General features: G+C 39.4%; 1 protein-coding gene and 2 long non-coding RNA genes across 3 annotated transcripts; 1 reads left to right on the top strand and 2 right to left on the bottom strand.

The window, feature by feature from the left end:
• Positions 1-2,327: 2,327 nt before the first annotated feature.
• Positions 2,328-3,964, bottom strand: LOC133739656 (pathogenesis-related thaumatin-like protein 3.5). The gene is made up of 3 exons (XM_062167436.1): positions 3,815-3,964; positions 2,891-3,554; positions 2,328-2,675 (listed from the first exon to the last, which is right to left on the bottom strand). The coding sequence occupies exons 1-3, from the start codon at positions 3,879-3,881 to the stop codon at positions 2,546-2,548; spliced, it is 861 nt and encodes a 286-aa protein (XP_062023420.1). The 5' UTR covers positions 3,882-3,964; the 3' UTR covers positions 2,328-2,545.
• Positions 3,965-13,438: 9,474 nt separating this feature from the next.
• LOC133735837 (uncharacterized) lies at positions 13,439-16,326 on the top strand. Its single transcript, XR_009859283.1, has 7 exons — positions 13,439-13,492; positions 13,588-13,668; positions 14,639-14,671; positions 14,941-15,117; positions 15,311-15,538; positions 15,743-15,806; positions 15,996-16,326. It is a non-coding gene; the product is annotated as an uncharacterized LOC133735837 (long non-coding RNA).
• Positions 16,327-20,668: 4,342 nt separating this feature from the next.
• Positions 20,669-22,909, bottom strand: LOC133741049 (uncharacterized). Its single transcript, XR_009861579.1, has 4 exons — positions 22,808-22,909; positions 22,401-22,724; positions 21,623-21,697; positions 20,669-20,756 (listed from the first exon to the last, which is right to left on the bottom strand). It is a non-coding gene; the product is annotated as an uncharacterized LOC133741049 (long non-coding RNA).
• Positions 22,910-27,218: the final 4,309 nt, after the last annotated feature.

The following is a 27,218-nucleotide window of genomic DNA, read 5'->3' on the forward strand; positions in this document are numbered from 1 at the left end:
GACATATTCCAAAAAGCTGGAAATAAAATTCCAGCTTTATGTTCTTCCATTGAACACTTGTTTACTTCATCTTTGAAGCCAAAACATGCATCCCCTAAAGCATATATCATCTAACATGTTTCTAAGATTAACATTTTAATTAAGAAACATATAGAACCCCTTAATACATATCTCATATGCATTAAAGTTTCATAAAACTTAAACCACTTCTTACATGTAATTTCTAGAAACCTTTTTCTTGCTATCATAAAATCTACCTTACATCACATGCTTCATAACTTTTATGATAAAGCAAATTTTATGATCTAAATTACATATTACTCTAAGCTTAAGAAAATCACATCAACAAACATACTTAGCCATGTTTATAACATAACAAAATTAAGCCAATGGCTCTGATACCAATTGAAGGAATGGATGGATTTCAAAACTTTTTAATTAGTGCGGAATAAGTTTAACAATTAAACTACTAACTAAACATAAAATCCATTCCTTTAACCCATGATCTTGGCTTATTGTGATATGTATATAAACAAAGCATGCATAGTAAGGAAGAACAAAGAGGGAGTTTATGTTCTACTCACCCTTGGAGCGTGATTTTAATCCGATCCAAGTGAACCACCAAAGTTTCTCTCCTTGATCTCTCCTTGTGTGTGTTTCCTCCACCTTGAAGCACCTTGAATTAAGAACTCCTTCTTATACTCCTTCTTGTGCTTGTAATCTCCTCCTTGATGTAACAAGTAAAGCCACAAAAATATATGGCCTCTAAGGATCTTCACCAAGTGAATCAAGAGATGAAGAAAGATGAAAGAAAAGAAGAAATTATGCAAGTGTTCTTCTTTCCTTTAATTTCTGAAAAATGGACCAAGAGAGAACTCTCTTTCTCTCTCTCTAATCTGAAAATAATAGTGTGGAGACACTCACTTTTCTTTGTCCATGCTTTCCCTTTTATATAATAGGAAATAACTCCAATTACTAAAAGAAAAATATTGACTTTCATAAAGCCAATATTTTGGCTGGTCCATACATGTTATTGGGCACTAAAAATGTGTCTTGGGCTTTCATTTAAATCTCATTTAGTGAAGCCCAAGTCCACACCAAAAAACCCGACAATCGTTTAGGCCCAATAGGTTCGGTTTTACCCGAAAATCTTAATTATGTTCAAATAATAAATCTAATTAATTATTTGCTCATAACCAACTCTTGTTTAATCTTCTTCATATACAATCTCAATGATCCACTTATATGGTGTGCGATCTCTTAGGTTCTAATTAACAAGGCAGTGAAGTTTATAGAAACCATTCTATTTTGTTTACGAATCAAAAACTCCATTTTTGATTCTCCCTTGTTATTAGGATAATAAATGTTTATTAATCCTCGGGGACTTCACAAGTCATGAGTGACGTCTTGCAACATATCATGACTACCCTAGTTAATGTAGAATGACAAAGAACCTATTCAATTGGAATTACAATACAATACGGTCCTTCTCTTACACTATGTTCTAAATCACATCATCGGGGTATGGAATTGATATGTCAATCCCCTAATGTGATTTTCATTCTTATGTGATTCTTAGAATGTGATTAAAAACTCCTTTTTAAATCTCATTCAATGCTTTGGCCAAAGACTCATTGAATCACATCTTTGAACATACACCTTATTTACTTAAGGATAGAGATTCCTTGTTGTACACTCACATGTCTCCATGACCGAATTGATTATACCAATGAATGCATCTATTATATCCATTAAGGGACACAATGTTATTGCATCATCAAGAGATAATCCATTCACTCATAAGACAACTATGGTGTCTCAGGTCAAAGGACTAATTTGTATTATTGCAATTTAGAGTTCAAGTTTGACATGTAAGTAAGACTCCATACAAGAACTCTAATGATCGCGTTCAGTATACTCTTTAAGTTAAGAGCACCCACATACTTGTATTAGTGTCTCTACACAAATGACAAGAGACATATCATCCTCCATATTGAGAATACATAGTATGTGCTAGTCTTTCCGGATTATCAATGTCCAAGTGATAATCCTATGACTAGGAACCTTTTAGGATAAGAGTGTGAAAGAGTAAATGTCTCACACATCTAACTCTTTAGATTACTTTCTCTTTAACTCATATTCCTTGGACCTTGTTCAATCAAATATTAAGTATAAGCAATGAACAATAAACTTGCCCTTTTGAATAATAATAATTACATCAAAATGATTGTTTTAGGACACAATTCCTTCAATACAACCTGAGACAAGGTCCAACGCCCCAATACCATTGTTTACTTCAAATAGAAGGCAGAATGAAGAAAAGGAAAAGAGGCAAATTCTGTTCATAGCAGATGCATTCATTATTTATCTTCAACTGAAGGAAAAGAATAAACTGAATAACTTGACATGTACAACCAACATGGACAATCCTCTGGCAAAGAGACTGATGCATTCTTTTGAACTGGCTCTGTATAAGTTCGAAAGGGGATGCAACACACCTCTAAACTCAGGGAATTAGAAAAAAGAAAAAAAAAGAACAATCTTGTCAAAAAATTATCCATAAGTTAATCAGCAGTAGCAGTACAAGCATCGTCGCCCACAATCTCGATGACTTTAAACCAATTGATCCACTGCAGACAAGCTTGTTGTTATGATATGTACATACCGGTTGCTTCCTGCATATAAACACATGCATATTCAGAGGAAAACAAATGTTAATGATTGCACAACAAGCAAAAGGCAAACACAGAATGCTTTAGCATTGCTCTTGTTGATCATTGCTCTAGATTTTGTCTAAGAACATAGCACTTCGTATGTATGTACTATCAAGAATCAAAATTTGATGTTCACTTTCGTGAGCTTTAGTATTTAAAAGTAGGTAATGGCAAACCTGGATGAGCAGAATGCGATGATATAATCAGTGCCTGAGCAAGTGAAAATACTGGATGGATCATCATACGCGTAACTATATGCAGTAGGGCATGCTTCTTTGAACTTCTTGGAATAATATGTGGGTTTACATACAGCAGCGTTTCCATATACCCCTCTGCAACAATACTCATCAGTGTTGTACACATCGCAGGCGCTGCGGCAGCCAACAGTCTTCCCATTTGATTTCAGAGCCAACTCATTCGGGCAAGTAGTCCTCAGGTCCCCATCACAACCAGAAGCACTGCAATTTCCCGAACCATTAACAGGTGTGACAGTTAATGGCAAGTTAAACCCATCAACAAGACTAACATCATAAAAATCTGGCTGCGCAAGTGTAAATTCAGCAAGTGATGCTGGGGTGTTTCCTGAGCCTCCACACTTGAGGCTGGTGCCACATGCCCCAGTCTGGCATGTTCCATTGCCATTTTTGTCAAAGTTGCAGCCGGTACGACCCCATATCCGGCCAGACCAGCTAACCGGAGCTGTGAATACAACGGACTGGCCTGATTTTAGTGGAAAGCCACCACCGTTGAAGTTCTCCCCAGGAAATACTGCAGGCCAGATTGTCTCTTTGCAATTGTTTATAATGGTGAAAATTCTAGCAGACTCGGACAACTTGGGTCCTGGAGACAAAAATTCAAGAAACTCAATTCCTCCCAAACTTAATAAAGAGGATGGTGCACCAATTAACTATAAATTTAGAAGGGTTCTACATCTACTCCCTTACTACTTTTGATCATATGACATTGTTGTACTAGTAGGATTGCAACATGTTTACATAAAGAACTTATATGTAAAGGAGTATGTTCCTTATCAAATTCCTATATCAATGCGATTGTAAAAGAAAGATTAAACCACAAAGATTGTTATGATCAAGAAATACCTGATGAAACAATGATCATAGAAACCAATAAAACCGGTAACCAGAACACTTTGAATTCTGTTGCCATATCACTACTTGCTCTGTCCCTTTCTTTCTATTTCACTATAAGGGAGCTACTATGGTATTTGAATATGAATGGCGCTTAGGAACTTACAACAGCCACATATAAAGAAACAGGGTAAAGAAGAATACGTGTGGACAAAGCACTACTATTCAAGCCGAAGTTTTGGGCAATCCTTAGCTATATGATTCCTTTCCTAATCCATTTCTGCAAGTTTATTAAGGTTCTCTTCCTCGTTCATACTTTTACTTTCCAAAAATCAAACACCAATCAGAAATGCACATGTACCTACATAAACAAATCCCCATCTCCAGAAACTATTCACTCCTTTACTTCAAAAGAGAGCCACCATTTTTAACCAATATAAGTTCCACGTTCAGAAGCCAGAGAATTCACTCAATTCAGATTCCTAATGCAAAATTTGGGAAGATTTTACAACTGTTGTTTGTTTGATTGATTTAAAAGTCATTTCTTTCGGTTTTCATGCTTTCTTTCTTGGTGAATGATTCTTTTCCTAAATTTTCCCAGAAAGCAAAGGAAAAAGTACAATAGAAATGAGAGAAACCCAACACTTGAATTGGGGTTGAAATGTTGGCTTAAGTTAAATGTGAGGCCGGTGCGGCTGAAACATCTCGCCGCCTACGGTAAACTAGGTCATCAGCAACAACCCGCTAAGTAGGTTGAGGCAAATGACGACTGCCGTCGGCGAGACTGAGATGGGTTTACAGCAAAAATGCTAGCGGCAAGTTTTTAAGTGAAACGAGACCATGAGATAGAATGATAGATGCACCGTAAAGTTGTAAACAAATACGGAGTTTAACTGTTTAACGTGTGGGTAGACTGCAACAAGGGAGGAGTCAAATCCCACCAAACAATACGAAGTCTGCAACATTATTACTTTCTTAAAAAATGTGAGATGAGCGAAATTGCACCATCAAAATATGGAGCAAACAATTCCTCCACTGACCACTCAACCCGTTTAATTACCAAGGAACCAAACGGGAAAAGCGAATAAATCAAGGATGAGAAGAATCTGCCTCTAACCATTCCCGAACCCAAGCTAACTCAATAGCTCTAATAGTCATCATCTGCGCCGTAATGGAACTAAACTAAGAATGTCAAAATTTGAAGAAAAAACACCAAGAAAGTTTCCTCTATAATCATGAAAAATAGCTCTATAACCACCAACACTAGAGTCACTAGAGTAAGTGACCTCCCCCAGCCTTCGCGGAAACTGGACTTCCATGGATTGCGTGGGTAATAAAATTGTCTCAATTCTATGATAAGAAACGATTACAATGACCACTTCGAAGCATAATAGAGATAATTCTTTCAACAAAATAACAACACGGGTTGTGGATGTCCGTATCAAAACTAGATTATATTTGCAAATAATGTTTAATGAAAAAATAACCAGAGGAATTATTTCGCTAATATTCTCAAGAAGTCGGCTTTTTCTCTCTGCTAGGGTTTCTCTCTGGCTGAGAAACTGATCGAGAACAGCTTCGTGATGGCGGCGGGAAAAGCGGCGTCGACGCTTGCCCTGGCGGAGGAGGCCGTGGTGAGCCTGATTGGGGGCTGAGAAGCACTCCAAGATCCCTACTTTTATCTCTGTGGCCGGCTGCTAGCTCCAAAACGTCCCGTGGCCGTCCCATCGTTTGCGGCGGCGCTTTCAGGAGTGTGGCGGCTCAAGGAAAGGGTTTTGATTCGTGAAGAGAAGGCAGGGGTCTTCGTATTTCAATTTAAGTCACTGGAGGAGAAGGACCACGTTCTTCACGGTGGTCCTCGGTTCTTCAGCGGTTCTATGCTTGTCTTGGCTGACTACGACGGCATTGGATCGGTGGAGGCAGTCTCCCTTCAATCCTTGGAACTTTGGATAACCGTGACGGGGCTTCGGGTTGCTATGCGCAATGAGCGAGCTTTAACTCTAATCGGGAATGATCTGGGGGCCTTGGTGAAGGTAGATGCGGCGGCGTTGAAGCGGAAGGATCCCGTCCAACGGATCTGGGTTGTCCATGATGTGCGTCGGAGGATTTGGGCACGACGTACGTACTGTTTCTCACCGGAGGTTTCTGTTCTGCTGGAATTCAGGTATGAGAAATGTCATGGCATATGCCCGGCTTGTGGGTTGTTTGGTCATGGTGGTGGTGCCTGTGACAAGGGGCTGTTGCCGATGCCTGTGGCGGTGTCGCTGGTGCCGGAGACGCTACAACCGGACCCGGCCTTGGGTTCCCTGGCCTCAGAGAAACCAGCAGAGGCGGTGGTGATGGTTGGGCCGGAGAGGGCAGATAGACCGGAGGCGGAACTAGCGGCTGCTGCAAGTTTGGAGGCCCCAGTGTTTTCGGCGGGAAACCCTAACTTCAAATTAGGGTTGACCTCGAGGCCAGAGTTGACTGCGCAAAGTGGTGGGCTGGGTACGGTTGTTGGGCTCCAACCTGGGGATGGGCTCGTTGACCATGGGCTTGTTTTGCCTTTGGATGGGAATCTTGGTGGGTCAACTGCACTTGGGGGGACAGAGGCTATCTACCCAAAAACTTTGGGGATACGCAAATGGTGCCAAGGTGAATGGAGTATGGAGAAGCGACATAAGCCAATCTTGGCGGAGATCCCTCATGAATTTCATCTTGGTGAACTTGTGGAGGTCCCGATTAATGTTGGGAAGACTCCGAAGAAAAAGGGTCGACCAAAGGGTCGTCGGAATAAGCCAAAGTCTCATGATGGAGAGCTGGAGAGCAAAAAGACCAACCTGATGCCGAGGTTGTTGGATGCTGAGGAGCCTGAGACAGGGACCAACTTCGACCCCCAGGGGAAGGAGAAGGTACTTGCTTAAGGTACAAAATTTCATGACATTCTGAACTTCAAGCCTTCTCAAGTGGGAGTGACCTCTATATACTTTCTAAGATGTTTCTAGTTGATATGTGTACCACAATTGAGTGCTGGCAGATTAGACTAGATGAATGATTTTGCCTTAGGAAGTGAGATTATTCTTGCTTAGTTTGTTGGCTTGCTGTTTCAGCGAGCGACCATTTAGACTTTAATGAGTTTAGGTGTGACTTAGATAGGATATCCGGTTTGTTCCGGCTCTTCTTATGTAAGTTCTGTTAGACTCTGGCCTGTTTTCATGGCTTTGATATCTAATTAAATCAAATCCTTTCAAAAAAAAATAACCAGAGACTAGGGTACCATATAGAAAACCAAAAATGAATCGGAGTGCAAATCTAATGGCGAAAATGATGACGGATTCAATGACAACCTGGATCTCATATACGTATCTAGTAACAACTCAAATCTTACTTGTGCATCACCACACCATGAACAACGTTATATGTATGGCTGGTTGATTTTTATTGTTGAGATGGTTATTTAATACTTTTGATGGTGCATACGTAGTGAATGTTTTTATGATGTTTGTGTGGCAAATATTCTCACTATTTATATGCGAGTCAAGACAATGAATTACCTAATTCCTATTTCTTTCACTGAGCCTCTCTAGCTCTCTCGGCTAGTTTCAACTCAAAACAGCATTATTACAGGACGAAACTCTTCTCCCTCTTTTAGTCGTCTTCTTCGATTTCATCCTTATTTTCGAATTAACATAGAAGATCGGTATATCATCATATTTTTTTTAGTAAATTTTATTTTGTTATATCATTCATTGGAAAGAGAATCAGGCAGTTAGCTCTCAAACCAATTCTCAATTCTCATCTCTTAGTCATCTTCTTCTCTTTCATCCTTATTTTCAGTAAACATAAAAGATCTGTATATCATCGGTATTTTTATTTTTGTTGTAGCATGATTTGAAAGAGAATCATGTGTCAATGTGTCATCGAGTATTTTTCTCCAACAAATTGTGGTTCATCCTTATTTGGTTCAGTTAGATGGAATCCAATACCACATTTTCCCCTCTCTTATCGTAATAAAAATCGTTTGGGTTTTTTTATTTTATTTTTATCAGAAAATAGTTTGAGTTTTCAAAACTATGATTTAGCGAAAATTTTGTTTCGAATTGTTCATATTTTTTTACTTAACTCTTATGTCCCCCAATAAGTTATAATTGAATTGTTCATATTCAAACTAGGGCTGGGCTCGGGTCGGGCCTGAAAATTAGTAAGACCGAAACCGAGCTCGAAACTGTCGGTTCGGGTCGGATCGGGCTTTTTCCAAAATGAAAACTGACAGAAACCGAACTCGGGCTTTTCAGTTTGGTCTTTCGGGCTTTTCGGGCCCAATATGCAGTTCAACTGGCTGTTACCATTTTTGAAGAACAGGAAACAACAACCCTCCAAGCAGCTCGTCTGCTACGAAACCTTGCCATGAACTTTCTGCTAATTATATCTTTTTGTCAGAACCAATCAATATGAACATGAGAATCCCAAATAAACAAATCCAAACTATGAAATAGCAGGAAACCCATATCAAAGTTTGAGCAAACAAATCAAAACCCAACACGCAAATCATCAAACCCAGAAAGAAAGATGCAACCTTTAAGCTTGAGATTGGATCAAAGACTCTGTGCTTACCTAAAGTTGAGGCCTTTATGGGTTTGTAAAGTACAGGTCAACAATCAAACATTGCCATGAATCCGATCCAAGTGAATAAGAAACATTGCCTGATTTCCCAGAATGAAAACCAACAGTCAATAGTCAACTTCTGGAGCTTCGCGTCCAATGGCTCACTGGGGTACGATTTCGGAGACGGGGAATGGCTTGATTCTTGGGGAGTTGGAGGAGCTAGTAATGGGCGAAGAGAGAGAGAGAGAGAGAAGGGGCTGAGATGGTTTCGACACTTTCGAGAGAGAGGGAGGTTGAGATCAGGTTAGTCTCGAGAGAGAGGGAGGCTGAGATCGGGCTTTTCGGGCCTTCAGTCTCTTAATATTTGAAGCCTGAGACCGAACCGACGAAAAAGGAATCGGGTCGCTCTTTGCACCGAACATAAAATTTACATATCAAAACCGAACCGAATCGGGCTTTTTTGCTCGGTTCGGGTCGGGTCCTCGGTCCCACGGGTCCTGACGCCCAGCCCTAATTCAAACCATAAAGGGTTGGATTCAATTATAACTTATTTTTTCTTAAATATGGAAACAACAACTGAGTTTGAAATGAAAAATGCAATACATAAAAAACTAGGCTTTTTTGTATATATGCATTTAAAAGGTAACTAAATTTAACATAAAAACTAAAGGCGGACTAAAATAGAAAACAAATAAATTAAAAGTTTTAATAAATGCATCTAGACAACTCATCAAACATTTATGTTGTAGGGTATCTATTACCTAGATTTTGTAATAACTCACTTTAATTACATTTATATAACATTCCTATCCTAAGGCCCCTTTTTATTTTTGAGACTCAATGAATAATGCCCAATTCTCATATAAAGTTAATTTCCATTTCAATTTATAAAAATTAAACCAACCTAACAATGGTTTGGTCCCATTAATGCATGCATAAGCCCTCATTAAATTTCACATCCCAGGAACACCAACAGAATTTATCTGTGTCATTTTAAGGATGGATAAAATTTTCAAATCAGGACACAACTCTAGCAAAATTTGATTGAAGTACCCATTTGCTAGCACTATATATAGCAAACCCAGTAATTCAGTTCTCTCCACTCCAAGATAGCAAAGCTCTTTCTCTTCCCTTATTCAATCCCTAGCTTCTCACCATTTCCTTTGCTAGCTAGCTAGCCATGGCTAGAACGAAGGTGAAACTACAATACATTGTCAATAAGAGTTCCCGAAGAAACACATTTAGAAAAAGGAAGGAGGGCCTTCTGAAGAAGGTGTACGAGATCACCACTCTCTATGACATCAAGGCTGCGGCGATCATCTACAATCCCTTTGACGCAGAGCCGGAGGTCTTCCTAAGTCATCCGGAAGTCCACGAAATGCTGATAAGGTTCCAAGATATGTAGGAGATGGACAAGACAAAAAACATGGTCAACCAGGAGGCCTTCTTACGACAGCGAATTGACAAAATCGGGGAGAAAATCAGAAAGCTGAAAAGAGACAACTAGGAGAAGCAGATCACTCAAGTCATGTTTGGCTGCTTGAAGGGGAGAACCCTATCTGACCTTGAAAGGAAGGATCTAAATGACCTCACTTTTATAATCGAACAAAACCTCAGGGAGATAGATATGAAGCAGCAAGCTACCGAGGAGCACAACCAAGAGGAGAACCAGCAGAATCAGGTGCAAGCTGCACCAATTGCGGTGGAGCTCGACCTGACGAAGAGGAGTACATTTGGAGAAGGAACCGGTAGAGGTGTGGAGCAGCAGCAACAACACCAGGCCGAGATGGAGGCACAAAATATAGAGCAAATGCAATACCAGATGATACAGGTTGAGGAGCAGATTCAGCAGCAGCAGATGTTCGAACAACAACCTTGGTTTGTAGAAATCATGAACCTGCCACGTACCACCGCAAACGATGGACTTCTTAGACCCACTACCACCACTTCCGTCGGGAGCGTTTGGAGACTACAGCAGTGGCAATGCTACATGCCCAAATAATTTGTCATTCCGTTTCCCTTGAAAAATCTATGATTTGAGTTTCTTTTGGTGTGTGTGTGTTTTTTTTTTTTTTAATTCCGAACAATTTTCTTTTGGTTTGGTTTTCTTGCATGAACTTTGGATATTTAATTTATTTCTAGTTATTGTTTTTGGATTGCTTATGTTTGTGAACTGGAACAGGTTTGCTTGGTTATTATTGATTTAGTTTTTTTTTTGGACAATTATTGGTTTTGGTTATGTATTTCATAATTGTTGGTGTTTATCTTTTGATGTGGTTTAATATATATATATATATATATATATATATATATATATATATATATATATATATATATATATATTTTTTTTTTTTGAAGAATAGATAATTTCATTACTTATCCATGGCTAGAAGGCACGTACATCAGATGCTGTCTCATACCAAAGTTATAAATGACACAAGCTGCCAAGCAAAAGACAAGTGGCCCTTATTGTTAACACATACGCTCACTTATTGAGCCTAACAACAAATAAACAAAATCCTCACTACTGACCTCCCTTTGAACAGTAACCTAGTCGCCTAGTGATCTCAATTGGTTTACAACTAGAGAAACTAAGATGAAAGTAGTCGAAGACCATACTTCTAGTATTAGGCAAGAAGACCAAGAAAGTTTAAAACTTTCCTTTGCCCTTGTCTCTAGGGCTAGAAACAGTACCAATAGCGGCAGGATCTTCATGAAGAGGTTTGACGCTGTCATACTCTTCAAAGCAAACCAGGGCTCGATCAAAACACCAACCTCCACCTCGGAGTACCTTGTTGCGATCACGCACTGATTCAAAGGAGAACAAGAATAAATCTCCAGCTCGTTACTGAACCCTAAATTCTGCCTTAGGACCAACCGACTTGCGGGTCAGAGGTTTTCTAATAAGAAAATGTTGGAAGGACATGCGAACGAGACCACCACCAATCTTTCCTAGGTTAGGAGCGCTGCCTCCTTCAGCGAGGGCAAGGGAAGTAGCGAAGCTTGATGTGACAGCATCAATGGAAGCCATTGGTTGGAGAGAAGTCAAGAAGAGAGCGATAGCAGGAAATTAGGGAAGGAGGCTAGAGCGTTGTTGAAGACTAGGTTGAGAGAAAAACTCTCCTAGGGTTTTTTCACGTAGTTACTGATGTGGTTTAATATTGTTTGGTTATGTATTTCACATATTGTTGGTTTTTTTGTCAGATGTATTCTCTGATGTAATCTGTATTTCTTTTTTATTTTCAAATATAATTGCTTATTTTCCAATGTAATCTAGAACAAATTTTTTTTTTCATTTTCAGATGTCACTAGGCCAACAACCTTAATATACAACACTTTTTACACAACGAAAAAAAAAAATTCGTTGTGTGATGTGGGAAAGTGAATCACACAACATGTTTACTAAACTTACGTTGTATAAGGTGGTTAAAATTCTGAATTTTTTTTTAGAATGTCATTGCACAACGGTTACAAGAATAATCTGTTGTGTGAATCAAAAAAAAAATGCGGCGGATTTCCCTCCTAGATGGACTCAAATTTGGCTCCAAATTGTACCCTAGATGCCACTAAATTGTACAACAGTTTAGTTACTTGTGTTGTAGGAGTGTACTTGCAAATTATCATACAATGGTTTTTAATGTGCCGTTGTGCAAGTGAGTGGCAAAATTTGGAGAAGTCTCCAAAATGGCATTCATTCTCTCCCCAAAACGAGTAAATTTGGCTTCAATGGTTTGTTATGCTTGCAAGTTCCTACAACACAAGGAATTATTTCTGTTGTGTGATTGAGAAATGTCTAATCTCAGCGCCAAAACTGAAATTTTGATTGCACAGGCGGGAAATTTCCATCTTTGTTCCCTGAGCTTTGCTACACTTCATACAACATATATAACTCTATATGTTGTCTGAGTAATTAAAAAAAATAAAAAAAATTAATGCGAGGTGCCTTTATACACACTACTAGAAAAATGCCCTTAGACATCATCACTATTAAATCGGTCGGAATTGCACGCGATGTAAAAAAACGATCTAACATCGGTTCATCAAATAATCGATTTCTATTGTCATTATAAACATCGGTTATCAAATTAGCCGATGTGTAAAGTTTCGTTCGAAAATTTTGAAAAAACGCGGAGGGACCAAGTTAAAAAATTTTAGAGACGCGGGGACCAAATTTTCGTTCCCTCCAACACTTAGTACTTTTCAGACAAAAAACTCTCCAACCCTAGCTAATTATAACGACTCCCACCTTGACTTCGCGCAGCTCTTTCATCTTGCCCGACCTCACTCTCCCCGACCTCGTTCTACGACCTGAGCCCGTTCTCGGACCCGACCTCGAGCTCCTTCAACTACCAGAGCCGCCTCAAGCTCCTTCACCGACCCAAAGTAGCCTCGACTTCCTTCTTCGACCTGACCACTAATTCATTCTCCGATCTGAACTCGTCATTGTCCGGCCTGAGCTCGTCGCTCTCCGACCTGAGCCGGCTCGAGGTACTTCTCCGACCGCCACCATCGTAGGTTCGCTCTCTCTCTTCTCTTCCCCACCAATGCTGATTTTGTGGCTGGTTTTGATCTAAAGTTTCAGTCTTTTTTGTTTAATTCTTGTGTATTTGAGTTGGGTTTGCTTTCGAATGGCTTAAAGCTCTGATCTTTTGAGCTGGTACATGTCGATTCTATTTGATTTTTGAAAATTTTAGTTCTTGGTTTCGTCTCACGAACTTGGGTTTTCTATTGAAACTGTGGTGCTTAGATTGCTGTGGTGCTTAGATTGCTTGGTTTGGTCTCATGAATTTGGGTTTTCTGTCGAAACTATGGTGCTTAGATTCGTTAATTTGGTCTCATGAATTTGGGTTATGTTGGAACTATGGTGCTTAGATTAATCTCAGTTAATCCGTTTTTTATTCTTTGCTTTTTCCAGATCGACATCATAAAATGTCTTTGATTGTTCAATTTTTGTGGTTTTCTTTGTACTTGTTTCATTATCCAAGCTACTATCCTTATCTGTCGCTTGTGTGGATGTTAAGCTAGTTATCTTGCTTACACATGTTATTTTGATTTCAGGATCCAGCTATTGTCGTCTTCAATAAACCCCCTGGATTGCCTGTTCAGGTAGCTACTGATACTTAATTGATGAATTTGTTGTACTTTTGGTTTCTTGGTAGCTTTATTTGATTCTGGTGTTGAAATATATGGTGTTTGTACAGGGTGGTATTGGAATCAAAAGGAGTTTAGATGAACTGGCTGCCACTTGTTTAAGTTACAGCTTTTCAGAACCCCCTCGTCTGGTGAGTTTGTGTAACTTCTAACTTAAGCAGGAGCAGGATTCATTATCTATAGCTGCAAGACTATAATCTAGAGTGCAAATGGAAATGAAAGAGGCATATTCATCGCATGTCTATTACACTATTTCAATTATGGCTCTATTGAAGAGTTCTAGCTAAATCATTGATTAACACCTTGTTCTGTTTGTTTGTTTGTTCTTTTTTTCTTTCTTTTTTCAAATTTTGAATTTTCAACAAGGCTGTGCAAGTTGTTAGCTATATTCATTCATCAGCCGAGGTTACAATTTCAGACCCACCTTTGTTGGATAAAAAGTTGTGTCATTATAGTCTAGAAAGAATGCAACAGAAGGAATGGATATCATTTCTTGTTTTGTTAGTGTCAGAGTTTTGATGTCTTGAACAAACAGGGACCTTTCCATGTCCTTTTTGACTGTTATTTGTGTTTTTTTTGGAAGACCAATTACCTGCATTCACAATATCAAAGTTTTTAACTTTTAATTTCTAGTTATCTTTTCCCAGTTATCAAACAATTTCCTTTTCTTTCTCTGATGTATATTTTTTGTTACACTGGATGGGATGAAACCCTTTGTATTATCCTAATCCACTTTGTGCACCGTCCATCATCATTTGAGCTTAAGGGCTTTACATTCTCCATATTGAAAAATATGAGACATGGGTACTAAAAACCTTTTTTTTTTTTTTTCTTTCACCTGGTTTCGTCCCTAGGCACATTCTCTGTTTTAAATAGTGGATCGAAGGGCTTGTATTCTGAGTCACAATTAAATGTGGCCACTATATGTTAATATAACCTCACCGCTGTTGTAATATTTTGGTTCTATAATGATGAATATTATATGAAGACAAATTCTTTATGTTGCAGTCTCTGGAAGTTGTGTGTTTGTTGCTGCATTCTTTTTCGTCGGGAGATAAACTATTAAACTACTCTCTGATCTATGCATTTGTTTTTATGCAGCTCAAAGAGAGAAGATAAGTGAAGCTAATCAAGGTATGCTTTGGATCTACATATATATGTGATTAATCTGGAGGTTGCTTGGGCTCCATTTTGTTTAAGGAAAAGAGACTTTGTGTGGGACACTAATTTTATACTTTTTGTTCTTTTGGAAAATCTCTTTTGATATTGAAATGTTGACGTGTTGTTGTGGAGGAACAAAAAGATATCAGCAAGTGTTTTAACTGCTGCAACTTTTGTTTGGGTGCTCTTTGAATGGCTGAATTATCATTTCTTGACTCTTGTGGGTTTTGCTTTGGTTCTAGGTATGCTTGCTCAATTTCTCTGGTCAAATTTTTGGGGATTCGTTTGGAGGTGATTCCAAATGCTCAGTTTGAGACTTATTCGTCAACGTTGCCATCTCAATTGGTGAAATTAATAGAGGGCTGGAGCTTATTCAGGATGTTATTGCTTGTGGAGGAAATCTGAAGCAATTTCTTGTGGTATGTTGAACAATTACTTTTTCTCCTTTCTATAGAAATGTGCATATTTTATATGTACAGATGTTCATTTTATATGTACAGATGTGTTCTAAGTTGAGGAAATATCATGGAAGATTTCCATGTCAGTTGGTAGATTAGATATGAATGATTAATATCTCGAAGATTGTAATGAACTCTAGAGACATCTTCCCAGGTTGCTGCAAGCTTGTGGGCTGATTAACTCTGATTAATTAAACATTCATACTTGGAAGACCACGGACCAAAATCTTACTTCTTTTGCTTTCTTATGTCGGCAACTCTTCAAAATTTCTTGCAACAAAATTGGTTCAGAACTTGTTGCATCCTCTTGGAATAAATTTAAATTGGCTTTTCAATATATGCCTTGGATGATGCTGCACTTCAACACACCCTTTGTCAGATGGTGTGTCAAATTTCTTTATGCACTTGATTAAAGTTTCAAGATGGTGTGACTTTCAACTTCTTCTTTTTTGGTTCTGCATTTCATTTGCATCATGACACATTGCACCCAAGAAATTTACTTGTCATTCTTTTAGACCGTCTCTTTATCTTGGAGTTGGCTGCTACCCAGTTGTATTTAATCTTGACAAACTTGTTTGCTTTGCAGGCTCCAAACAAGGACAGCAGCTGCAGTGTCAGAAAATGCCATAGTTCCGAGTTTTAAATCGAGGGTGAGTCCCCTGTTTATTTCTTTTAGTTTCTTTGCACTGGTTGTGCTTTTCTTTTCTTTTTTCTTTTTTTGAATTGGTACTCTGTCAACTCCCCCGGAAACATTTAGTTCACAAAATGCTTTTGATTTGTTTGTGAACATAACCATACAAAGTACCAAAAGCTGGGGCTGACTGAACTCTCTTGTGCAGGTTTAAAGCAGAACAGCAGCTACAGTCATGTTTATGCCTTCTTTCATTGCTTGGATTATATATAATTGAAATGATGAATAACTGAATCAATGTATCCAAAGATTGATTGGAATACTATTGCAGTTGAGATTATTGATTTGCTGGGTATTTGAAAACAGAGAGATAAAGTCATTTATATGAGATATTGAAAGCTTGGATGAAGTGAAGAAGAGGTTCAAGGAAGAGTAGCTGTTCAGCCTTTATTGATATTGTTCTCAATGTTGTTCTTGTGTTTTAATGTATGAATGATTGAGAAATATTATGTTTATGGTATATTTGATGCTTTAATGTATGGATTGGAGTACTTGAATTGATGAATTGCATTCAGATTTCTTTCTAATATGGATCGATAATATTATTTAGATAACAATGGAGTATTAATTATGCAAAATTCGGATTATTACATAATAATCAAGCAACAATTCACACAACAGACTTCTTATAACACACCAAAATTTAGTTGTGTGAAATTAAATCATACAACAGTCATAGTCTAAAAACTGAAGTGGGAGGAGCAATCACACAACAGTAAAATTCAAAGGCATGTTGTCTGACGAGCTTAACCAACAACAGTTTGAAAACAAGTTTTGTTGTCTGAAGCATGCACTTGCCACGCATAGCATGGCTGCGCAGCAGCTCTGCCTAGCATCTGTCGAGGGAAGGCACAACACTTATAACAAAAATATGTTGACTGTTTTTATGTCATACAACGGTGCAGCACCGTTGTGTGATTTTTCATCACACAACGCTCCGATACACAACGGAGATCGTCCAAATCACACAACGATTTTGGTCCGTTGTCTGTTAGCTTTTTTGGCCTAGTGTGTATTTGCTTATTTTCTGATGTAAAAACAACAGTTGCTTTGTATTTCAAAGACTATGATTCTGTAGAGACCCTAGTTTATAAGTCCGATGAGAAGACCTTGCAGTTTATTTATGTACAATTGAAGTTCATTAATATAGTCAGATTTTTTTTGCATATTTGTTGTCTATTTTGCAATAACAAGCATTTAAGTTCTTCAATAATTTGAACTCAAGCGATCTTTTTTGTCTTTACCATAGCTTTGAAGCAACAGTACAGTTAAAATTAGAGATCGATCATTGGCAAAAAAAAAAATCTAGTGACCAACTGACCAATAGTAGTTTTCAACTTCGCCATCCTTATAGTGAGGAATAGAGGAAGAAGAAGATGAAGTAAATAGTTATAGACATCTAATGATCAACTCCTTTGCCCGCGCAATGTTTCTAGTTATAATATCTTCACTATAAATACGTACAACGTGCATGACTAAATATGGAGCCAGCGAAAGCGGGTATTTTAAAATATGTGACTAATTAAGGCACATGCATAATATAACGTACAAGCAAGATTTGGAAACAACATATGATGACGTAACCGATGGACATTCCGTAAACAACAAGATATATATATATATTTTTAAGGAATATTCATACATTAAATTAAGTCTTACAAGACGAAGAGATTCCGTCTTGTAAGACTTAATTTAATGTATGAATATTCCTTAAAAAAAAAAAATTAATGTATGACTAAGTCACTCAATTCCTGAAAAAGGACCAAGTTTCACTAGATAGAAGGAAAAACCCCAATCCATATTACTTCGTTGCTTCAATATCTCTTTTCTTGATTTACAAGTCGATTTTCCTTTTATGCAGTATTCAAGATGTCTTGCGCTTACGTAACTGATTTCAATTTAACCTTGAGCCTTATAATCACGAATTTTTACCATATATTTTCTGGGCACTCATTCGAAGCATTTACGGGCTGTTTCGAGTAAGAGACTTTTACGATTTTCTTTTTCATTCGATAAGAATTTTCAGTCACGATTGAAAGTAGATCTAACTCTTAAGACCGTCGAGTTCAGCAGGATGTTGTGGGACTCTAGCCAAATTTCAGGCCATGTTCCAGCACGAGAGAGCTTTATTTTCAAATGTCAATCATCCATTCTAGTTGACCAACTTTTGGTATAGCTAAAGAACAAAACTTCATTTTGACTTGAGTGGGCTTGCACATCCATTTCCATGCACTATCATCACCATTTTTAGATGATAGACGTGATATCTTCTTCGTGAATGTTGTACTTCAGTTGGTGTGCGCTCCTCACCTCTACTTCGACAGTTTGAAATTTCGGGGACAAAATTTTTATAAGGTGGGGGGATTGTTATGCCCCGTACCTAAACTCACCTATCAATTATTTGGACGGTAATGATTAAGAATTTTACTTTTACCTTCGTTTCGATCATTTAGAATACCAAAAGTTGACTTTTTATTCGGGTCAGTTTGTGAGAAAACTTCCTTGGCGAAAGTCGTAGCACATTACACCGAGTTCGTGGACACGTGGCATGCTTAAATTGGAATCGGTATGAATAATTTACGGTCTACGGAAGTTTATTTCTATGTCGAAGTTTTCGGGAATTTGTAATGGGCAAAATTGACTTTTCACAATGTTTGGTATTTAGAGAAACGGGTTTTTTACTTCAACAGTGTCTGAACACTTCGAAGACTTTTAAAATGATACCTGAACTTTCAAAGTTATCAATGTGATACCTGGACTCATTTTTTCTTATCAACGTCGTACCTCTGTCCATATTCCGTCACGGTGCCGTTAATCCGAGCACGTGTAACGCACGTGAGGCATCAAATGATGATAAAAAGACTAATCTGCCCTAAATCTAGGAGTATATTCAACATTTTACCTATTTTAAATTTTTTTTTTAAAAAACCTATTTATCCTTTTTTTTTAATCATTTTATTCTACCATCTCCACCTGTTGTCTTCTTCCTCTACTCTCTCCATGTCTTCTGCAAATGCAATCTCTCTCACTCTAGACTCTACTTCCTACCTCCATTATCTTGACCATTGCTCTTATACACCACCTCGAAATCATCCATGCTCAGCCGATCTAAATCACACACAAAAATAAAAATCAGATTCAATATTTCTGTATCAAAATGAACGAACCCAACAGAAACCGCATTACAGATCCAAGTGGGAGCTTTGGTGACGGTGCTGCAACGTGTGCTGACGTTTCGCGGCGGCGAGGCGGGAGGTCCATAACAAGGTTTATTTGAGCTTCTCTGATACCCAGCAGAGACCCAAAATCCCTGATTTTCGATTTTCGATCTTTGAATTCTGATGAGTCTCCAGCTTTGAGCTTCTCCAGAAATCGGAATTCGATCGCCATTATTTGAGATCGTCATGCGGCAAAAGAAAGGCGCCTGAGTTGGTTATTTCAGGAGCTCGAAGATCGTTGTCAGGCCAGAACATGCTCGACTGTTCCGACACCGTTTCACAAGGTCGCCTTCGAGTCGGTGGGGAGGTTGTTTCAGGAGTTCGAGTTCGATACCAAAAGGATGAGCAAACTCATCGGATTCAAGTTGATTCCGGAGATATGGTGGTGTAGTCGGAGGAGGAGTAGTCGTCTAGGGCTTGGGTGGTGATTGTGGTGGTGGAGGAGGCGGGGCTACTCGAGGAGGAGGTCCTCTGCATTTGTTTTTTTTTTTGTCCACAAAACTGAGAATAATTTCAAATTATTTTATTTTATTTTTTAATAATAAGTTAGAGTCAAATGACAATTTTATCCTTCAAAATCTAGTCACGTGGAAGTCACGTGCTTATATTTAACGGCACTGTGACAGAATATGAACGGAGGTACGACGTTGATAGAAAAAAATGAGTTCAGGTATCACATTGATAACTTTGAAAGTTCCGGTATCATTTTAAAAGTCCTCGAAGTGTTCAGACACTGTTGAAGTAAAAAACCCTTAGAGAAACTAACCCTAGCGGCCCTCATTTTTTCTCTTCTCTCTCTCGATCGCACGACTCTTGCCCCTCTCTCTCTTCTTTCTCTCACCTTCTGTCTCTACCAGCGCCGGAAACACCACTTTCGGCCATCACCAGTTTACACCGCCATCATTAATCAACCTTATATCCAAATCCGATCAAGCCCAACTGGAATCACCACCATGATTACTGTTAGCCTCCGCACGCGCTGCCTCAAGTTCCGATGGCGCAGCTCCTCTACCACCGTTGATCTCCGGCCATCTTTTTAACACACCGCTGCCACCAGCAAGCTCAGTGGAAGCCAGATATCAAACCGAGAAGTCCCGTTGCGAACCCGAAGCTGGACGACGTCGTACAGGCTGTCGCGGGAGCTGGAAGCTCTCTAACTCTTCAATCTCCAATCTTCCGTCCAAATTGAACTACACCACCACCATAAACAGAACTGCTACTCACCATTCCTTAAAACCCCTTGTTTCGACCTCCATTTCCGACCACAACCGCCGTGAACGTCGCCACCAGTTTACTTGTACCATCCGGAAGTTGTCGGGTTCAGTACGATTGATATTGAAGAAGGAACCTGGAGGTGTAGAGTTAGAAGAGATGAATTTGGAGCAACCTGGTGGCTTTGATAATAAGGAATTTGTTTTGAAATGGCAGATGACGATGTGGATCCGAACGGGAATACGTTGTCACGCCCCGAATTTTGAATAATAAATTCAAATCCGAAACATGAATAATTACAATTACAAAATCCAAATCTCGAAACTTCGAGTTCATTATTACAATTCACTCTCACAAGCAATATTGTAAAGCTCAAATGAGCATAACACACCTCACAACGTACAATTGCTGTAAAACTCTAACAATTGCTCTAACCGCACGATCACCGTCCTGGTTCTCCTGTCCTGTAGGATTACCCGCTACACAATTTGAATAGTGTACCGGGAGTTGCAACAACACAAAACCCGGTAAGCTTTTTACAGCCAGTATGAGTAAACAAGAAAGAATTGTTGATTTATTTCTTTACAATTAATATAACTCAACACAATCACCATAAAAGGAAGGATACTCTTGAGGCTCTCTTTTAAGAACTCATTCTTAAAAGACTCAAGTATCCTCAACACTTCTCACATAAGACCCCTCACAGTCTCAAGTAACCTCAACATCACTCATACATGACCACTCACAGTCTCAAGTAACCTCAACATTTCCCTCACAACACCACTCAACAATTGGCAGACAGACTAGAGCTCTAACTGATCGTTTCCACCTACCCGGCGCGAGAGCGTGGGTCGCTGATAGTATGCCATGGTCACCCCGTGACCTATTGATCTCCACAGATCATAACAATTTATTGTTCCTCAACAATAAAACTCAACATCTCTCTCACTATATTGTTTCTCAACAATAAACTCAATACCCCTCACAATATATTGTTTCTCAACAATAAACTCAATACCTCTCACAATATATTGTTTCTCAACAATAAACTCAACACAACTCCAACAGTACATATTATTTCACGTAAATAATATATATACATAGACATTCGCACAAGAATGTCTATTAATACCAACTATAGTTCACACGCATTAAAGCAATAAATTCATTTTATACTTAAATTCATTTTCTTACCTGTGAGCCGCAGCCCTATGAACCGTAGTTGATCAAGTTCATATTATTTCAAAACAAATCTTTATTTCATAAACAATTTCCACACAATTACGACAAAAAAATCAATTAATTATATTCGGTTCGTAATATGAACCATGTGAGGTTTACTCACCTCTAATCCCGCTGCGTCTTCTCAACAGCTCAGAATACGATCCACAATCGTCCACCAACTTAAACCGTCAATCACCTAGTCAGATACGATCTTAACTTAGCAATCATTCATAAACCACATATATACGGAAATCCAACGGTCGGATTCTAGTTTAATAATGATCCAACGGTCAGATCAAAATTATATGATGATCCAACGGTCAGATCCTCACGGATCGCCCTTAGGATCATCCTCCAAAATTATCACGAAGATCCAACGGTCAGATCTTCTTGAATCGTCCTTACTAACATCTTCACAAAATTATACGAAAATCCGACGGTTAGATTCTCACGAATCGCCTTCCGAATCACTATTTCACAATTATACGAAGATCCAACGGTCGGATCTTCGCCCATGACCACACAAAGCCACTGGGACAGTCATAAGATCAACATAACAAAACTACAAGTCCATCGGAAGGTCCGATCTTCACAGATCACAAATCGAACGATCGAAATCGATCGAAATCGTAAAATTCATAACTTAATCATACGATATCCAAAAATTGCGTATAATATATCGAAATGATCGTATTGAAATATAGAATCTGAAAATGTACAGAAACCATATTTTTGATCCCCGGAGGTGGCCGGAAAGGGCCGCCGGAGTTAGTGGCAGAGCCGCCGCCGACCACCACAAATGGTGTCGGGGCCGGGCTGCTCTTCTTCCTCTCATCATGCTTAACAACTTTCATAACTAGCACGAAGTCTGAAAATGACCGGAAGGGGTCGAAAATTACCTTGAACAGTATGAAGGTGGCCGGAATTTTCCAGAAACCGGCGAGAAACTGCAGAAAACGGCGAGCTCCAATTCGACGTAAAAACGTCAATTTAAGGCTTCGATTCCTTCTGAAGAGTTGTTAAGAAACTCAAGAAGAACTCACTGGTTCAAGAATCACAGAAAAATATGGTCTGTAGCTCGAGATATACCGATCGAAAGCTTCGGTGGTCGGAAAAATTCCAGAATTTTGCAGAATCCGGCAAGGCTCGATTTCGACGTCAAAGCTTCAATTTCAGGCCTCGATGCCTTCTAGAGAGTTGTTAATAACATCAAGGGGAACCCACTGGAAAAAGAATCAATCAAAACGATGCACTACAGCTCGAGATATACCGATCGAAAGATTTTCGTTTCGGATTGAAAACTTACCGAGCTCCGACGAACGTGAAACCGGTCACTCTAGGTGCAATCCTCCTAGTATGATGATCAGCAGGTTGAGGGGAGTTCATGAAGCCAAGGATCGGAAGTTTTGGTGGCCGGAGCTAGGGGAAAACCGGCGTTGACCAAAATCGAGCTTAAATCGGACCGGGCTTGCCGCCGCCGCTACAGGCCGCGCCGCCGTGAAAGGCTGCCACAGACAGGTGCGCAAGGACCATACGAAGCCAATGGAAGAAGTTTGGTGAGGATCGGTGGCCGGAGGAGGAAGAAATCGTCGATCGAAGTTTTGGAGGCGATTTCCGGCGGGGAACTAAAATCGCAGCAGATTTTCCAATTTTGGAAAAATCTGTTTTTATTTTTGGAAATTTCCAAAAATGGAAGCTTTATACTAAATTGGAAACTTTTTCAAAAAATCATAACTAATTCATACGAACTCCGATTTTTTGCGTTCCGCATATGCACGCGATCGTATCGACGAGCTCTACAACTTTCATGAAGAAAGTTTTCCCAAATTTTGAACGTATAAAAAGTCAACTTTCGCGAGCCCCTAAATAACGTTCGTTTTTTCGAAAATTAATCGTTCGAACTAATTCCACAACTTCTCCGAGCCTCGTACTCGCTCCCACTATCGTGAAATCATTTCTAAAAATCCACGGAATTTAATTTGGATTTTTCGGGGTATTACAATCTACCCTCCTTAAAGAAATTTCGTCCCGAAATTTAAGCGTAAGTCAATTCCTCTCAATTAAGGTTGACCTAATCATCGAATCTCTATCATTCCCAAAGTTGTAGTAATCTACAAAGCCACAGCCCTTTGTATAAAAATACATTCCTATGGCCACTAAATCCTTTCGTCACGATGTAAATTCACAAAACAACTGCTCAACATCACTCCACATCAATTACACAAAATCATCACGTGGATCATCACAGAGATCATCACTTAGATCTTCACAGAGATTATCTCATAGATCCTCACATAGATCATCACCCTGTACTGGCATACAAGCACAGTAAAGACTCCCACAAAGCGTTTCGCTACTCCATTAGCATCACGGTAAATCTCTATAGTAAAACTTAAGCATGCACTATTCTACACAACAATAGAGATGCATCACTCAAAACAAATCATCCCCAAAAGTACACCAATAAAATATGTCACCCAGTGATGATGACGTGGGCTTGCTCAATCCTTGGGCTAAGCATTAGGGCTGGCCAATTGGGCCGAAGGAACCGAACCATTCACATTTCGAACCGGCCCGAACCAATTTGGGTTTAACATTTGGGCCTACCATTCGGGCCGAACAATTGGGCTTAACATTTGGGCCTACCATTCGGGCCGAACAATTGGGCTTACTATTTGGGCTTACTATTTGGGCCTACCAATCGGCCCACCGACTTCCAGCTCGGCTACGGTATGAAATTGTACATACCGTAGGTATACCGTATATATGTATGCATACCGTACAGACCGTATATACGTATGCATATCGTACAACTGTATATACGTATGCATACCGTACAGACCATATATACGTATGTATACCATACATACCGTATATACGTCCGTATATCAAGCATATACGAGATCCAAAAATATTTGTAAGAGGTAAGGTTCGAACTCCCGACCTCGAACACAAAGGTTTTGCTCCCAACCACTGAAGCAAGAGCTGCCTTCATTAATATATGCTCACGTGTTATATTTATTATGTCATAAGCGACATAAATAAAATAACGGGGGAGGCAAGGTTCGAAACCTTAACCTGCTGCACGAAAGTTTTGTCCCCAACCACTGGAGCACAAGCTGTGCTTAATATAACGTGTACAAATATTATACTTATTATGTCATAAGCGAACATAATAAAAATAAACGAGAGGCAAGGTTCGAACCTCAGACCTCTTGTACACGAACTTTACACTCAACCACTCGAGCACGGCTGCTCACGTTATTATCCATACCAATCCTTTTATTTAACCAATTGTTTCAACTGTTTCAACAATTCGGCCCAAAACATCCAAGACTGTTTCAGAAACTCGGCCCATCATGTCCAAAACTGTTTCTGAAATTCGGCCCATCAGGCCTCCTCCCACAGCTACAGTGATGCCTTGATCCGAGACAGGCCCAAGTACGGCCCACTTGTGTCACGGCTTATCCCTTCCGTGATTTACGGCAGTCAAATCTGCTTTCGGCTACAGCTGTCTGCCACAGCGCCTCGAGATTCCCTCGGTCCCCTTACACGCTCAACACGCGCCAACAGCTTTTCCGGGTTTCGGGGCGACTTTAATCCAACGCGTGGATTCAAATTCTGAGATCGTTCATCCAACGGTGGAGATCTGCTCACCTTGTTCTATAAATAGGTGCATTCTGGAGACGCGACTGTTCACTCCAAAGGAAAAGAAATTTTCTTCCGAGCTCAAGCCTTTCTCTCTCAACTCTTCAGCCTTTCTCTTCTCAAATCCCCAGTTTTTCACTCTCAAATCTTCAATCCTTCTCTCTCAGATCTTTTCTTCCATTTGAAGATTCGATCTCTTCTTTCCTCTGAACTTTCAGATCTCCAATACCCCTTCATCGACCTTAATCCTTCTAAGGTCAATCTCCCACAAACACTCAACAACTTCGTTCTTCAATTTACACTTCCTCTCAACTCATCACCATGGAACCACGAACTCTGCAACTAATGGAGCTACAAACCCAGCAACAAATCGAGGATGGAGGAAACAACCAAGCAGCCGGGAGTAGTGCCAACACAGATTTCTGGCGAAGCCGTGCCAGGTGGGTTCCTACTCCAGATCAAATAAGGATCCTCAGGGATCTTTACTACGACAAGGGAGTTAAGACCCCAACTACAGAGCAGATTCACGAGATCTGTCTCCAGCTGCAACAGTATGGACAGGTTGAGGGCAAGAACATTTATTTTTGGTTCCAGAATGTCAGGGCTCGAGAGAAGCAGATGAATAGGTGCAATCAGGCTGCTCAAGTGCCCATGGGAACTAGTTCTCCTGGTACTGGTGGATCCATTGATCTCAATTTTGGGTCCACTGGTTCTACTGGTGCTGGTGGATCCATCGACATCAATTTTGGGCCAGCTGGTGGATCCATTGACATCAATTTTGGGTCCACTAGTTCTACTGATGATGGTAGATCCATTAATCTCAACTTTGGTTCCACCGATTCTACTGGTAATGAAGGATTTCTTGATTTAAATTTGTTTCATATTCTTCCTCACCCTTCAATACTAATATCAGTACAACTCTTTTGGCACAACAGGAGGACAAACATCCCTGCAACAACGAGGAGGAGATCACCAGGAGGTTGAAACTCTTCCTCTGTTCCCCGTGCACGGCGAGGACGTCTTTGGTAACCCGAAGACTACTTCCGAGGAAGGTAGCGCATTTGGTTACTATTCTGGTGGCTCAGGCGGTTACAACCGTGGATCTCCAGTTTCTCTTGAGCTCAGCCTCAACCCATCCGGAGCTACTAATTAGGCTTAGTATAGCGTAGTTCCAATTTCCTTTTTGTAATATTAAATCAATAAGATGGTGTGCATGTCGTTTCTTCTTTTTTGTTAAACCAACAACAACACCAAGGATCAACCTTGGTCACCTAATACTATTTTCAAAACCATTGACAACTCTGCTGCACACATCAATCATAATGATTTATCACAAACAATCAATTAAGTTGCACAGAGGTCTAGCTAGCATCCTTAGAGTCAAACCAAACACAACAATTTTGTCGTTAGAATTAGGGTTTAATAAAGCTAAACACATCCTGAGTTAGCTAGGAAAAACCCACATCCTTAGAGTTACTCATACAAATCTTATAAAATCTCAACCATTTCCTCTATTAATTTCTCCATTAAACTTACCACAATTCATACCCTATGAATTTACGATTTAGAAACCGAATCAAACTCCATATCGCATAGTAATTCACTTGAACCACTATGGATACCCAACAATGTCACTACAATCAATACCCAAAATTGCACTTAACCATTTCTCCTAAAATCCATCACCACAGAAACACACCCTCATCTAATAACATTTACAGAGAGTTGACTCTAAATCTCCCCATTAATTACCGACCAAGATCAAATTCCATTTCAAAACTTTAAGTGTCCCGCCTACTTAAACTTAAAACACAACAACCTCAAATTCACTTCAGTCCAACTCCATACTACGATCCAAAACTTAAGAAAACTAGTTCACAAAATCAATTTCCTTCACTTAAATAAAACTATGTCCACAAGTCATAGTCAGGTCAACAGACCAAGGTGTCCAAACGGAGAATTTCCAATCCAGTTGTCTTTGTGAAACGCAAAATATCAATCAAAAATGATGCTCGCAATATCAACCACGTATACAAAACATGTTCCTCGGATCTCGATTTAAATTTAGA

This window comes from Rosa rugosa, chromosome 3 (assembly GCF_958449725.1).
Source record: "Rosa rugosa chromosome 3, drRosRugo1.1, whole genome shotgun sequence".
Classification (NCBI taxonomy): domain Eukaryota; kingdom Viridiplantae; phylum Streptophyta; class Magnoliopsida; order Rosales; family Rosaceae; genus Rosa; species Rosa rugosa.

What these genes read in the sequence shown, in the direction of transcription:
- LOC133739656 (XM_062167436.1), bottom strand. Translation starts at nt 3,881, where the DNA reads ATGGCAACAGAATTCAAAGTGTTCTGGTTACCGGTTTTATTGGTTTCT. An exon ending in TATGATCATTGTTTCATCAG is followed by an intron (nt 3,555 to 3,814) that starts GTATTTCTTGAT and finishes TTTTGTCTCCAG; the next exon opens with GACCCAAGTTGTCCGAGTCT. An exon ending in ATCGCATTCTGCTCATCCAG is followed by an intron (nt 2,676 to 2,890) that starts GTTTGCCATTAC and finishes GTTTATATGCAG; the next exon opens with GAAGCAACCGGTATGTACAT.